General features: G+C 32.0%; 1 protein-coding gene across 1 annotated transcript; it reads right to left on the bottom strand.

Moving 5' to 3' along the window:
• Window positions 1-6,925: 6,925 nt before the first annotated feature.
• On the bottom strand, window positions 6,926-7,894 carry LOC131280694 (olfactory receptor 6C2-like). Its single transcript, XM_058309094.1, has one exon. It carries the CDS (start codon window positions 7,892-7,894, stop codon window positions 6,926-6,928), a length of 969 nt encoding a protein of 322 aa, XP_058165077.1.
• Between the last annotated feature and the right edge of the window lie 9,384 nt (window positions 7,895-17,278).

Below are 17,278 nucleotides of genomic sequence, written 5' to 3'. Positions count from 1 at the left end.
CTTGCTCAGATACACATTTCCCAAAACTAATGTTTTTTTTCCTTGGCTGTAGTGACACTAATCATCACATTAATGATTCTTTCTTATGGCTACATCATCATGACAATTCTCAAATTTCTTTCTGCTCAACAAAGGACAAAAGTCTTTTCTACTTGTTCTTCCCATGTGATTGTGGTTTCCATCTGTTATGGTAGTTGCATCTTCATGTACATAAAACCATCAGGAAATGATAGTGACTTTAAGCAAAGGAGTCATTGTGCCCAATACCTCCATCACCCCCTTGTTAAACCCCTTCATTTATACCCTAAGGAACCAGCAAGGGAAACAGCTTTCAAGGATATGGTCCAGAAAGTTGTATTTGCCTCAAACAAATGAGAAACTTTCAGAAAATATGAATCAAATGTGAATAAAAATATTGCTGCTCTTATCGTGATTTATTTTGTCTTCTTTGTACATATTGTAGATTATATTGGGAATTTCAGTTCATATTGAGCCTCCTTCCTTGCTAGAAACCTGTCCTGTAACTGCTTAAGTAATTCCGAGTTTTTTTGAATGTGATATTCTTTATAGATCACATCAGTTGAAATAACTGTTTTCAGTGAGGATGCCTTTCAAGAACTTGGCATGTAAGTGAAATATTTGTAAGCAGAATCATGTTTTTAAGACAAAACTGAATAAAAGAAATTGTAAAATCAATTATTTACTCAAGAAAATTTTAACAATAAGATATAGCATTATGCTCTTGGGAATAAAATCATTTTTGATAAATGTAATTTATGAGTGAACAGATTGTAAAAATTACAATGTAAATCCGTGTAGGGTTTAATTCAAAATTATTTTACAGAATACTTTTTCATTCAGCAAAAGCAAAGTAAATTTTGCTCTTTGTGTGTGTGATAATACGTAGAATAAGAATTATTTTGTATGACCCATAAAGGAAAACATTTTAATTAAAATTCTGAACTTTTGAATTTCTGAAATGGATAAATCCAGTTGTGAGAATACTGAATTGAATTATAATATGAGAAATTGTCATTGCCTTACTTCAAAGCCAAAGGTGTACTCTGTTTTATCCACAGAGTTTTCTTGATTGAATAAAGCTATTTTCTTCTCTATCTAAAATGTTCCTTTATTAATATAATAATTACTGTGCCATTTAATTTTAGCTTATAATTGAATATTCTGTTTCAGTTGGTTGAAATTTTGGTGTTCTTACTGATAGGGGCAATGGTTGACTCCTCAGAAAGGTGAGTGTAATCAATGTTTTTTTTTGTTTTGTGTTTTGTTTTCTTTTTGTTAATCCAGTTGACTGTACTGTAAAGTATGGTTATTGAACAAGAGAAATGTGAAAAGAGAATGTGAATTCATTAAGGCACTTTCTCTAGGATGCTGAATGGTGTTTTCAAATTATTGAAGGCTAATTTGAAATTCTCAAATTAAAGGAAATAAGGACCTTATGGAGGATTGTTTAAGGGAGAAAGAAATCCTCTGGTAAATTTCTAGGATAAAGAATACTGAGATTACTTTTATTCCATTTAGAGTAGAGTACCTAAGATTTCAGTATGGCCTTAGTGCAGGGGAACTTTCCCACAGTTCTTGTTCTATCACAGTTCATAGAAATGGGAGTAGAACCTCTCTCTCCCCACTGTCCCTCTTCTCTACCATCATTTGCCACTTATCTTTTCCCACCCTCTGTTTCCCTTTGAAGATATATGATTTACTTTTCTGATTCTGTCTTTGAGTGGTTGTTCCCTGCAAAGTTGATTTTGAAGGTCAATTTCAGAGTCTGCTAGAAATAGAATATTAAATTTCTTCTGAAATTCACTAGAAAATTGACTTATATAAAGTATATAATTACTTGCTTTTTAACTTCTATCAGTTGCTTTTATAACACAATCTGTTGTATATTTCTTTGGCATTTTGAATTGTTCAGTAGGGGTATTTCGAGATAGGGCAAACTATTTCTCAGATTGATTCTGTTCAAATTTTTGTAAGCACATTGTCTGAGGTCTTCAAATTTGGCTCTGATGTTAGAACAAACATAAATGTGTATATTATGATATGAGTTTGACAATATGCTCCATATTATAAGTCTATATTTTATTTAGTTCACAATACAGATAAGGTACAAAATACTTCATTTTAAAACCTATATATTTGACATAATGTAGAATGCATTTCAAAATAAAAGCTTTGAATTTTATTGTATCCATGTTTAGCCCTCTAAGAAAAAAATAGCTGATATATTTATGTGCTTCCTAATGTTATTCCAAGATTGAGTTACTAAAAGCATCAGAATATAAGAAGGTGATTTATGATCCAATTTTCATTCAAGATTAAAATGGAAATTCAATTAAAGTAGCTATCTAAAACTGTTTAAACTAAGAAAGCTTGGAAAAATATTTTATACCAATAGGACTGAATGTTTAGTTGTCAAATGAACATTCCTACATATAGTAATAGCAGGGTAATGTTATAATTCAAGGTATGAAGAAGTATTTATAATATAGAATTGATTCTAAGATTACTAACTATCCTTATATGGAGAGTCAAATAGGTGATTAATGGCACAAATAAAAATGTGATAGAAATACTATATAAAAATAGAAAACATATCGAAAGCAGTTTGAGTCAAGTATTAAATAAGGGACACATCTTGAAATTAATTGAAAATACAGCAGCTGTTAATTCTGAATATATGTCTAATTGATTGATGGACTTGTTAATGGGTGAAAGTCAACAGTCTATTTTCTGAGTCCATTCAAAGGGTAAAAACTAACCTGTAAAATTAAATAGTGGAAATTCTTTGGCATTAATTCAGGTCGTGTTTGGCTCTAAGCACTTCTGGCACTGGGATTGTAGTTTCTAGATACTATTTCCCATAAAGAGGAAACATGGTTTCATGAAGAAATATTTACTTCTGGGTTAGGGATAGGATGCATATAAACTGAGTTTGGAACATCTTATTGTGCCAGAAAGAAAGAAAGCAAAAAAAAACATCATATCATGAGGACACAGAAAGCAATTCGAAACCTATTCACTGGCCTGCTGGACTAAGATGGGACAATTTAAGCATAAAAATAAAATAATGATTATAATAGAAATTTATCAAATATATAAAAATCAATGAGTTTAAAAGGCTATAAAAGTAAATAACTGATTTATTACTGTTGGAAGTTGCTAGGACCTTAAATCACCACCCCAAAACATTGGTGAAGGGGGTAAAGAACCAAGTATTTATCTTGCCTTTCCTGTATTAACTGCATTTCAGGTAATCAAATAGTTGATGAAAGGAGGTAGAAGTTCATAAAAATCCAAAAGAAAACAGAATTTTAGACATATTAATGATAGGATGGATCTAGGCAATGCATTAGAATATGCTAAAAAACTATTATTGAAATGTTGATGGTGATATTTATAATAGAGGTATTAGGCTGACAAACTGAACACACTTAACAAGCTAGGCATTACTGAGAACATGTCAATCAGACATTATGTGTCTCATTATATGATATAATGAGAAGCATAGGTCTTGACCTATTAACTATATTTGCTTAAAAATATGAAGGTAAATCTAATCAAGAATCTAGATGTAATTAACACATAGGAAATTGGATGATAGAGAAAAAAGTTAACTGATACCATGAAGGAAGTAGTTAGGTTAAATAATCTAGCATACTGTAAGGCAAAAATGACTTGTTTTTCTCTATCAAATAATTCCTTTAACAAAAACAAAAGCACTGTGGAGAGTAAAAAATTGTTAACTAACATAGCATCCAACGTGATGTGTGGATCTTGATTTGTATTTTGATTCAAACATGCTAACTGTGAAACGTCTCCTCCTTTTGTGTATATTCAAAAATTTCCACTGGGGAATGATCAGTAAACTTAGATGCTTGCCCAGATATCTGCTTGTTGAGATTGGGTTAAAATCACTGCTCAAGAATGGCTTGGCATTTTCCTTTGCATCTCAGTGAATGCCTACCATGAAACAACCAGGTAACCATTGCCATTGAGTTATCTCACTAAGGACAGAGTGCCATAAGCTTACAATTTTAGAAATACACTGCTTCTGTCTTGTCAGGTAAGTCAGGGCAGTTTAAGAAAATATTCTCATCCAAACTATATTCTTCAATCTACAACTCTTTACACCCATCTGAATCCTGTGTCTATTTCTTAATTTTTTTGGAAATCACATTGAAGTGTGTGATTATTTAATACCAATTAATAGCCATGTTATAGTTTAGAAGTTTAATACTGTTGATACCATATATGTATGTGACAAAGTGGTGAGATCAGAGGATAAACAGGCTTGTGTAGCATGTGATTATGCAGCTTTGAAGAAAGAAGAAAGTAATTGCTAGTGTGGCAGAAGTAATATGTAGTGATATCACTGAGGAAGTGAAAGACAGAAACTGAACTCTATACCATCTTGATGGTGTAGGCAAAAGAATTCCCAAATGGAGAAAGAAACAAAGATTAAAACTTCATTAAAGTTGATATCTATAGCATTCCCGAGTCTCTCTCTCTCTCTCTCTCTCTCTCTCTCTCTCTCTCTCTCTCTCTGTATATGTGTAGTATATATTTTGGATATGAGCTTAAGATAAGTAGCACAGGCTATGGTAGAGTCAAGGAATCAGAGAAGTTTAATGTTAAAATTCTGACGTTAAATCTTAACCATAGAATGAGGATACCTACCTAAATACTTTTGTCCGTTTGAAATTTGGAAAGCCACTAAACATTTTTGGCCCTGGTGTATGAACTGAACTTGGAGAACCACTCCTCTGGCATTCCAAGATTTTGAGAAATCTATGTGGGGCTCTCTTGGTAATGGACTCACATTAGGAGGCTCTGGCACAGGAGAACAGAGGATCACCACCAAGAAAAGTGCCAGGAGTGTCTTAGTGATCAAACTTTCTCAGTGAGGTTGAATATCTCAGATTACATTATTTTTTTTTCCTTTTCTCTTGCTTTTGACTTTCATGTTTCTACTTGCTCTTCACTTCTATATATTGGTAATCCGATTTGAAAAATTCAATCCCATGGTTTTTTTATTATCCAGTTACAATGATTAATATTTTATTAACATTATGTTAATAATATGAATGTATGTACATGAATTAAATTTTACTTTTATCTTTAACATCTTTTATGATATAAATCTTGCTCGATTTCAGTGCTGGTAAGTACTTCTTGGGATGTTCCTTGAAGTCATGTTGATGTCTTTATGGAGAAACCATTACATACACTAGAAAAAAAAAGATCATTTCAAATTCACTGTAAGTGGTTTTGAATCCTAGTTCCACCACTTACTAGAAAGTTAAGTGCACTAATCTTTAATTTCTCCTTCTAAAATTATGACCATAAAAATAACTTGCACAGTCATTTTTAGGTTTACCAATATTATACATTTCCAATGTTTTTTCACTTTCATTCTCACTATTTCAATCATGAATATAAAAATATTTTAATAGGAGTATTAATAGCCATGCCCTTCTCTTATCTTTTGTTCGGAGATCAATGCCAAATATTACCTTTGTATCTTTCTCTTCACATAATGATCCTTGTTTTGCATTGTCAGAAATATCAAATCATGATGTTGGGATAATATCTATTATGTAAGTAGTATTTGGTTAGGTGTGAGGCATAAAGCATGCTAGGATTTGGCATACAAAATAGGCAATCTCCATGACATTTTTCATTTAGAATAGAATACAGAGAAGTAAATAGGCAATTGTAGTTTGGTAAGAAAAAGTCCTCAGAAGATTAGTATATGACAGGAATGTGTGGCTGGGAGGCTTAATACAGGATTGTTACAGTGTTGGTGGTAGAGAAGAGGGATGAGGTCAGCGAAAGATTGTTGGTGGTATGCCATTTAAACTGAGACTTGGAGGGTTCATGGGTGGTTGGGCAGTTGGAAAATGAGAGGAAGAGTTCTGCTTACAAGTGCCCAGGATGAGCATTGGAGTGAGGAATGAGAAGAAGGATCAAAGAGAGTTTCATACATTGGGCCATAGAAGTGGAAGTGATGAAGTATTTTTCAAGTAATTAAAAGCAGATCTTTCATTTAGGAATATTATTGTGTACATATTTTGGACTCTTGAAATGGTTAAGGTTTTTATTTTAGTTAATGAAACATTTGATTACAATTTTCATTTTATTCTCTGTTTCTCTTAACTCCATCTCCTGTATATTTGTCCTGCTTTTTTTTATTTTTATTTTTTTTTAATTTTTTATTAGCTTTCTAACCTGTTAGTTTCCTTGGAGTTGCAGCCATCTTTTTGCTTTCTTGAAATACTTTAGACATTTAACATTTCAGTTGACACTTGAACATCAATCCTGGCCTTTTTTTGTAATTAAAAAAAAGAATTAGTTTTCTAACAGGCATTACCAGTGTATTTTATCTTCATTTTAACTTGTATCAGTTCCTTTTTGGAAGAGATTTTATTTCATTTATATTGGATTGAATCAAGTCAATAAAGTAGTGAATCTTGTGGTTTTAAAGTTCTCCATTAATACATGCTTATTTGAGAATCAAAATTTTATGCTTATTTCTTATTTTTTAAAAATATTTTGAGAGTGTTTAAATATTTTGTTACTTCTTAGAAATATTGATTTTTAAAAAATATGATTTCTCTTCTCAATTGAGTAGGTTTGTTTTCAGGACTTGACGTGCACATTGCACCAATATTTTGTGGTAAATCCCCCAGTCCTTTCAGCACTGGTAAGGAAAGGTAGAAGGTGAAGCCATGCTTAGATTTCCTGAAAAAACTATTCTCATTTTCTATAAATAAAGGTAATCATTATAAAAGAGATTGGTTTGTAGGGAGAAGCAAAGAGTTACATGATCAGGGTTGGTATTGAATGTAAGACTAATTCTTGATGAGGACAAGGTAAAATAATATATAAACTTAAGAAAATATACTTAGGGCTCCCCCAATTTCATCCTCTTTCTAGTTTTTGAGAGTAATAGAAATCTTTTCATTAAGTCATTAAAAGCTTGTTTCACTTGTTTGTTCCTTAGGGTATAAATAAATGGGTTTAACATTGGGGAAATGGAAGTAGTAAGTATTGTTACTCCCTTATTTATGGCCATGTCATCTTTTGCTGAAGGTTTAATATATATAAAGATACAGCTGCCATAGGTGATGGAAACTACAACCATGTGGGAAGAGCATGTAGAAAAGGCCTTTGTCCTTTGCTGGGCAGAGGGGAATCTCAGAATTGTTCTGATGATATATATGTAAGACAAAACCACACACACAAGAGTCATGATGAAGATCAACACAGAGCAGACAATAACCATCTGTTCTATGAACCATGTATCTGAGCATGAGATCTTCAGGATAGGATTAGCATCACAGACAAAGTGGTCAATGATATTGGAGTCACAGAATTCTAGATCCAGTCCCAGGCTAAGGGGTGGGAATATGATCAACAAAGTAGTCATCCAACAGCAGAAGATAAGCCTCTTGCAAACCCTTTGGTTCATGATGGTCATATAATGCAGAGGTTTGCAAATGGCTATGTATCGGTCGTAGGACATGGTGGCCAGGAGAAAAAATTCTGTTATTCCAAACAGGTCTGTGAAAAATAGTTGACTTGCACAAGCATTATAGGTTATGGTCCTGTCACCTGTTGATATACTGTACAAGAATCTAGGAATGCAGGCAGAGGTGAATGAAATTTCTAAGAAGGAGAAATTTTGGAGAAAAAAGTACATGGCCGTTTTAAGGTGGGAATCCACTAATGTGAGGAAGATGATGGTCAGGTTTCCAGCTACACTCAACATGTAAGTTATAAGTAGAAATATAAAAATCAGAATCTGCAGTTGGGGATCTTCTGACAGTCCCAGGAGAAGGAATGTGGTTACTGCTGTATGATTTTTTCCCATTCCTGGCTCCTGACTTTTTTCCAGTCTGCAGATAAAACTGAGAGAGAGAAGCTCTGAGATGAGGGTGTCAATCAGTTTTCAATGGATTTGGTTAGAAAGGCCAAGCAAAATATTTTAATTGAATTTTATTTACACAAATAATATTTTAAAACAATTCATGCTCTCAGCTCTTTGGATAAGTCATTTGTTTGGTTTGAAACTGTGACTTTCACAATTTTTTACCTCAATGTATGGTAAGAAATACATTTTATGTTATGATCCAGCAAGTACACACACTCACACTCAAATATATGCAAGATAAATTTCACAAAAATATTAACTTGCTCTATGATCGATTTTATTCTATTGTCTGTCTCACTGAAATGAAGACAAATATCACTAAATTGATTTATAGCATAGTATTTGGTGATAATCTCTGGTTCAAAAATAAAAAACATTGAATTGTCTTAAAGATTATTCTACCAAAAATAACATCCAATGTGTAACAGGTTCTTATTTTCCATGAAATAAAAAAAAAATTTACTCTACCTTTTTAATTTTAAGTTGGTAATAAATTTATCTAGACCATTTATTCATTCCCCAAGGAGTAACAAGACCATGAACATTAGGCTGCTTTTTTTTCTAAGAAATTTTCCCTATTCACAAACAGAGATTTTAATAAATTTTATCCATATATTTTAAGCTTTTTCTCTAGGATAAATTGTGAACACAATACATCGGAGATGGTTCTAACACAACAAGATGCTTCTACATTCATCTGTTATGGTTGTTGGGGAGTCAGGAAACAATGTCCAAATCCAGAATTAATCTACAAAGGACATTTCCCTTAAAATACAATCATCCCCTTGATCTTTCCCATGACTTTTTCAAAATGTTTATGACTTTTTCTGATTTTCATTGATTGAAATTCCCTTTGCTGCAGAACACAGAGATAGCATTGATACATACCAAATTCAGTAAATAAGTGAGAGGATGTTCTGTAGAAGTTGTACACAACTGAAGAGTATTATCCTATCATTTTATGGTTTCAGTGTTTTTGAGTGAAACTCAAGGTATCTTTGTCAAGTCCCTGATGTTATAATCAATTCAATAAATCTTAGATCCCCCAATTTCAGTTTTACAATTTGCAATAATCTTCTCTAATTTCTGATTTCCAATTTACTTCTTAGTAGTTTAAGATATAGTTTCTCCCAATCCACTGAAATTATTCTTGACAAGGTTACTGGCAATTTCCTTAAGATTAAATGAAATGTAGCTATTTTATTTGACTTTTGTGTTGTATTAATATTTGGCACTGAAAACCATTCCTTCCTTCTTATATTATTCTAGACACATTGTTTTCAAGATTTCATGTTTTTGAGTTTTTTGTTTTGTTTTGTTTTTTCTTTCTTTTTTCTTTTCCTTTATAAGTATCTCTTCCTTTTTCATGTTTATAAAACTGGTATTTCATAGAAATTGTTCTTAATTCCTTTTTTCTTCTTCTTTGTATTTCCAGAGTGTTTTGTTAAATTCCATGACTTAAATTTGGCTTTTACAAATTTATGATAAAAAAAGTAATACACACCAGACATGATCTTCTTACTGTTACACATCTGCACCTGGATGTTTCATAGTTCCCTCAAAGTGAATGTGTTCAAAATATAATTCCATATCTTATACACCACTATTACTACTTGTCTCACTTCTTGTTTTCTATAATAAAACAAAAAGCCAACATTTATTTCTTATATTTAACACTAGAGATAAAGCTGCATTGTTTCTTACTTTAGACCACTCTTAAAACTCTGCCGACATTTAAGATACTTCCGTTTAATTTTGCTTTTTCCCTAACACTAGCTTGGGACAGTTTTGCTTTTTTGTTTTTCAGTAGTGGAGTCATGGAGAGTGACTCTTAAAATGCACCATTCTGTGTGACCAAATCTTCTGTGAAGATTTCTCACCTGACCTTTTGCGGTTTTCCTCTTTCCCACTCCACCCCATTTGCTAATGCTGGCCCTGACCTTACTCTAACCTCGCTCTTACTGAAGCCTACCCTAGTTTTCCATCTGCAAAATGAGTTTTTCTGAATCTCCCAAACCACATTCGGTGTGTTCTTATGTGATTTGTTATGCCTTAAATTTGACAGAGGATGTAAATAAATTGTTGAAATCAAGGTTTTATATTGTTCTTTGTAATAGCCACGGCACTGGCAGTCTGAGACACAGAGTTAACTATAATTAAATATTTACCTTCAGACCTGGATCAAGTTATAGTGTTTAAGTGGGATCGATTTTGTAACTGAAGGTACTTTATTCCTTTAAATTTTTCATATCTCTGATGTTAATTTAGGAGATTTTTGTTTCTTATTTCTTGTTGGAGAGATTGGACTGAGAGTCTCTTTGTCATATTTACTCACATGTACATATCTGCATTAAGACAAAAATGCTTAACTGACTTCTCCCTGTGTTTTGCACAGAGATAGCTTTCCTTTTGTAATTACCATATAGGTCTCCTCATTAAACATGTCAGAAAGATATTAAGATGCGAGATTAAGCACTTAGAGTTTGGATTATGACTAATAGCTGCTCTGTGGTCGTTTCTCTGCTAACACCAATTAATTACACTAGCACATTCTTAGAAAATTTCACTCTACGATGCTTATTCTGAGGCTATGCAATTCTTTCCTGACATCAATAAATTAAAAATAAATTCTCATAGAAACTTCAATTTATTGGCTATGTGAAGAATTTCACTTGGTTCCATTAAAAAATTAATCTCTTTCCTCAGAAAAGATGACATCTATCCACTATTATGTACAATTTCCGTAGATAATTTCCCAGAATTTCCCATCTCCATTAGAGACAGGGAGGACTGACCTAGATTAATGGTTTTGGAAAGAGCTGGAGAGCAAATACCACATGATTAGTAATAGATAAATAGGCAATAGATAAATTATCTATACAATATATTATAAAGAGAATGGCAAGTGGAATCACATACAGGTACTTACTTTTCAAATGTTTCATAATCATTGAAATTGGTTGTTTATCCTTCATCAGCTTGAGGGTACAAAACACGAATGTTTATGCAGAGGCTTGTCTATGATCTGGTTACTCTTACCTTTGGAGTCATATGCATCAGCAAATTTGGGATGGCATTGGTGTATTTAATCTTTAAATTTTCAACATATGATCATTTCATTTTTATGTAGGTTTATTTTGAAATTAAATTACTGTTCAAAGATCTGGGGAACATCAGCAGCTTTGTAAAGTGGGATTTTTTTTTACACTTTTAAGATTGTCATTTTATTTGCCATATAAAGAAACTAGAGTCCTTGGTGACTTAGATTGCAAATCATTAATGGACCTTTTGTGTAATGTACTTTTGGCAAAACTCTGAGACATGCAGCTATGGGGACAGTGTCCTTAGAGTAATGAAGATGCCATGATAACATCCAAAACAAGCCATGGGAACAAAATAAAAACCAAATGATAGAGAGCAAACCTTTTCACCCTTTTGTTCTAAAATATCTATAGCAGCTAACAGAACACAATAGCCTCTTTCTTCCTTCTTCAACACTATTTATACCTTAATTAATTACTATATATTATAATTAAAAATCAAATCAATGTACTAAAAGTAAAAATAATAATATTTATAACTCAATATTTTAGATTCGAATCTTCTAGAAACTTTATGGAAATATATTCTTATTTGATATATTCATAAATATGAAGACATTGTTTAGATGTTGCTTGTAAGTTACTATAAAAAAACAAACTTATTTTTATCTCAATAAATGTAAAAGTCAGTAGCAATTTCACAGGACTTTTTTGAGGTTTTCTATTAGAATTTGAACTAAATCCCTACAGTTGAAAATTTACTTATGATGTTCACTATTATACACTATTATACAAAAATGACTACCAAGGGGTTATATGATTGTACAATTGTATATTGCAAATTTATAGTGTTCCTTTTTAAAAAAAAACTATCATAAGTGATGTAAAATGAATCAATACAAAAATATATCTTTGCATACTTAACACTAACTCTGACAAGTGGGAATTCAGAAAATGTTATAAAAAATTACTACTGAGGAGCAGGTATAGCTTAGCGGTTCAATACTTAGTTCCCATGTAAATAGTTCTGGATTCAATGCCTGCCACCTCCTAAAAAAAAATAAATTTAAAATTATACTACTTTGTATAATCAAGTCTTGTTTTACTGTTCAGTTTAATAGTGGACATTATTATTTCTATGCATATTATACCTTGATTGTTATGTGTGTTTCAAATATTTTTCCAGTTTTATTACTACTTAAATTTTTTATGCTGATTTCTTAAGATTCTCATGCTGAATTTCAGAAAATATTCTTTAATTTTTGAGTAAATTTCATAAATAATTATGTTTATTTTTCATAATTTACACTTTTTAAATGAGATATGCTATCCTATCTTTCAAATAAGTATTTTAATAGCAAAATTAAAGATTTTATTATTGATTTCAATGTTTTTCTTTCAAAACTGCTCATTATTCTCTAACTGGACTTTTTGTTGTTGTTGAGTTTTAAGAGTTATTTATATACTCTGGATACTAAACTCATCAAAACCAGATACACAAATATTGTCTCCCTTTCTGTGAATTGTCTTTTCCCTTTCTTTATAATATCCTTAGGACACAATATTTTTAATTTTGATGAGGTCCAATTTATCTATTTTTTCTTCTTTTTAGCGTGTGTTTGGTGTGATATCTAATTATCAATAGACAAATCCAAGGTTATTAAAATTTAGCATATGATTTCTTCCAAGAATTATATATTTTTTAACAAATCCACAAATCTCTCTTTTATTGATACATAATTATAAAGCATAAATCCACCCAACGTGTACAATCAATGGCATTTGGCACAGTCGCATAGTTGTGCATTCATCACTCCAGTCATTCCTAGGACATCTTCATTGTTCCAGCAACAACAACAACAACACTAATAGACAATTACCAACCAAACAAACAAGCAAACAAAACTCATCACCTCTCAATCTTTCTAAATTCCACTGCCATGCATAATTTCTATTCTGTTTCCTTCTCTCTAGCTTATTTGTATTTATCTTTTGGAACAATAGTCTTATAGATGCAATATTACCCATATTGGTATTTTCTATGAGGTTTTACTATGTTAAACTGTCCCAAGTTATATTTTTTAGCTTTCGTTCTAGTACTATAACTGTCCTTAAACTTTCACTTTCAACTGTCATACCCATACAATAGCTCTGCTAGTCACAAACAGCATGATGTGCTCTCAACATTTCCATTCATTTTCAAAGATCTACAAATAATCATTTAATGAATTCTACACAGGTTAATCATCAGCTTTCGATTCTCTACCCTCATTCTATTTTCTTGGGACCTATACTCTAATTAATAATTCAATGAGTTTACATATATATCGAGATTATAATAGTGCAATCATACAGTATTTGTCCTTTTGTATCTGACTTGCTTCACTCAAAATAAAGTCCTCCAGGTTCATCCATGTTATCCTGTTTCCCAACTTCGTTTCTCCTTACTACTACATAATATTTCCATTGTGTGTATACATAACAATTTGTTTATCCATTCCTCAATTGATGGACATCTGGGTTATTTCCAACTTCTGGCTATTGTGACTAATGCTGCTATGAACATTGGTGTGCGATGTCTATTCATGTCACTGCTCTCAGTTCTTCTGTGTATATACCTAGCAATGGTATTTCTGGATCACATGGCAAGTCTATATTCAACTTCCTCAGGAATTGCCAAACAGCCTTCAACAGTGCCTATCCCTTTCTATAGTACCACCAACAGTGTATAAACATTCCTGTCTCTCCATATCCTCTCCAACATTTTCCTCTTACTTTTTAATGTGGCCATCTTAAGGGGTATGAAATGATATCTCATCATAGTTTTGGTTTGCATTTCCCTAATCACTAGTGATGTTGAACATTTTTTGTGTGTGTTTATTCAGTGTTTGTATTCTTCCTAGAACAACCATCTTTCAAGTCTTTTGCCCATTTCTTAATCCGGTGGCTTGTCTTTTTATTGGTAATCTGTGTGATCTCTTTATATATCATGAATATTAACCCTTTATCAGATGTGTGGTTGCCAATTTTCTTTCTCCCATTGAGTTAGATACTTTTTCACCCTTTTGACAAAGTTCTCTGAGGTGCAAAAGTATTGAATTTTGAGGAGGTCCCATTATCTATTTTTTTTTTTTAATTTTGTTGCTTGCACTTTGGATGTAAGGTTTAAGAAACTACCCCCTAGCACAAACTAAATTTTCTTCTAGGAGTTTTATGGCCATTGCTTTTGTACTTATATACTTGATATATTTTGAGTCAATTTTTTTATAAGGTGTGAGATAAGGATCCACTTTCTTTCCTTTGGATATGGCTATCCAGTTCTCCCAACACCATTTGTTGAATAGACTGTACTGGCTCAACTTAACAGTCTTGTCAAAAATCACTTGACTGTAGGTGTGAGGGCCTATTTCTGAGATCATGATTCATCTCCATTGGTCTGTGAACCTGTCTTTATGAAGCACCATGCTGTTTTTACCATTGTAGCTAAATAATATGCTTTAAGGCCAGGAAATGGGAGTCCTTTAACTTTGGTTCTCTTTTTAAAGAAATTTTTGACTATTCAGGGCATTTTACCATTCCAAAGAAATTTGATTATTGGCTTGTGATTACTGCCAAAGTGGCTGTTGGGATTTTTATTGGGATTGCATTGAATCTTTAGATCAGTTTGGGTAGAATTGACATGTTAATGATATTTAGCCTTCCAATCCATGAACATGGAATGTCCTGCCATTTTATTTAAGCCTTCTTCGATTTCTTTTAGTAATGTTTGTAGTTTAGTAATGTTTGTAGTTTTCTAAATACAGTTCCTTTATGTCCTTTATGTCTCTTCACTTGTGATTGGGTTATTGACCTATGGTCAGTGTAGATGGTTCATGTGTTTCTGGGAATTTTTCCACCTTGTCTACATTGTCTAGTTTTTCAGCATACAGTTATTCACAGTATCCTCTTATAATCTCTCATAATCTGCAGGGTCAGTTGTAATGTCCAGAGTCTCATTTATGACTTTATTTCAATCTTCCCTTTTATTAGTCTAGCTAAGGGTTTGTCGATTTTGTTGATCTTCTCAAAAAATTAACTTGTTTTGTTGGCTTTCTCTATTGTTTTCTGTTCTCAATTTCATTTATTTCTACTCTGATCTTTACTGTTTCTTTCCTTTGGCTTGGTATGAGATTACTTTCCTGTTTTTTCACTAGTATCTCCAGGTGTACAGTTAGACTTCAACTTTAGTTCTTTCTTCCTTTTTAAAAGTTAGCATTGAGGGCTAAAATTTTCCTTCTCAGCACTGTATTTGTGGTGTGCCAAAAATTTTATATATTGTGTTCTCATTTGCAATCATCCCAAGATATTTGGTGAGTTCTCTTGCAATTTCTTCTTTCGTGCACTTATTTAAGAGTGTGTTGTTTAATTTCCATATATTTATGAATTTACCTTTTTTTCTGCTCATTTTTGATTTTCAGCTTCAGTCCCTCATTTTCATAGAAAGTGTTTTGTATAATTTCAATCTTTTAGTTTATTGAAACTAGTCCAGTGATCCCACATATGGTCTATCTTGGAGAGGCATCCATGAGCACTTGAAAATAATGTACACCTGTTGTTTTGAGGTACAGTGACTTGTCAATGTCTGTTAGGTCTAGCTCCTTTATCATATAATTCAAGGTCTCTGTTTCTTTATATATCCTCTGTTCAGATATTCTATCCAATATTGATAGTGGTTTATTGAAGTTTCCAACTATTATTGTAAATACATCCATTTCTCCCTTCAGCTCTGTCAGTGTGCACCTCATGTATCTTTAGGCACTCAGGTTAGTGCATAAATCTTTAGCTATTTCTTCTTGGTGAATTGTCCCTTTTATTAGTATATAATGTTTTCTTCATCCCTTATTTGCACTTAAAATCTCTTTTGTCCGATAATAGTACCACTGCTCCTTCCCTTTATTCATTACTATTTGCATGGAATATCTTTTTTCAGTCTTTCACTTTTAACTTGGTTGTGTCCTTACATGTATCTCTTATAGATAACATATAGAGGGCTCATAGATTTTAATCCATTATCTCAGTCAATGTCTTTTGATTAGGGAGTTCAACCAATTACCATTCAATATTACTGTTAAGGCATTACCAAGAAATATAGGTCCAATACTTACATTTAGGTCATTGATCCATTTTGAGTTACTTTCTATGTACGATGTGTGGTAAAAGTCAAACTTCATTGTTTTGCATTTGAATCTCCAATTTTCCCAGCATTCTGTTGATGAGAATATTCTTTCCTCATTGAGAGCTCTTGGAATCTTTATGAAAATCAATTAACCATACATGAATGAGCTTATTTCTGAACTCTCAATTCAAATACTTTAGTTTATATGTGTATGTTTATTCCAGTACCATACTATGTTGAGGTAACATTTTATGAATTTGGGATGTGTGAATCCTTTAAATTTGCTCTCATTTTTCATTATTGCTTGGCAATACAGGGCCCCCATTCTATGTGAATTTTTAGGATCATCTGTTCCATTTCTTCAAAATAGGCCATTGGGAGTTTGATAGGCAATGTATGAAATCTATAGATCATTTTACTTAGAATTGAATTCTTAACAATACTAAGTCTTCTAATTCAGGAACATGCAAAGTCTTTTTATTTATTTAGGTCTTATTTAATTTCTTTCAGAAAACAGTACAAAATTTGATTATATTTATTTCTCAGTATTTAATTCTTTAAATGCTATTGTAAATGGAATTATTTTCTTAATTTCCACTTGGGATTATTCAATGCCAGTGTTTAAGAACTACAACTGTTTTTTGTCTGTTGATTTTGTATCCTGCAACTTTTGAACTCCTTAATTAGTTATTATAGGTTTCTATGGATCTTCAAGTATTTTATAAATATAAGATAGTGACATCTCCTAATATAAATGGTTTTCCTACTCTCTTTTTGGCTTGGGTGCCTTATATTTCTTTCTCTTGCCTAATTACTCCGGTTGGAACTTCTGGTACTTTGTTGAGTAGAAGTGGTAACAGGAGGCATTCTTGTATTGTTCCTGGTCTTAGGGATAACACTTTTAATCTTTGACCATTATGTACAAAGTTTTCTGTAATGTTTCTCTAAATGCTGTAAATATAGTTGATGAAATTACCTTCTTTCCCCAGTTTGTTGAGTGTTTTTATCATGAAAGTGTATGATTTACAATGTTGTTCAAGTCCTCTATTTTCCTATTGACAATTTTCTTGATTGTTCTATCCATTTTTAAAGTAGATATTTAAATTATCAACTATTTCTATTTGCCTA

This window comes from Dasypus novemcinctus, chromosome 12 (assembly GCF_030445035.2).
Source record: "Dasypus novemcinctus isolate mDasNov1 chromosome 12, mDasNov1.1.hap2, whole genome shotgun sequence".
NCBI classification, from domain to species: Eukaryota; Metazoa; Chordata; class Mammalia; order Cingulata; family Dasypodidae; genus Dasypus; species Dasypus novemcinctus.
The sequence above is the reverse complement of the archived record's forward strand: the minus strand, read 5'-3'. Positions and strand labels throughout refer to the sequence as shown.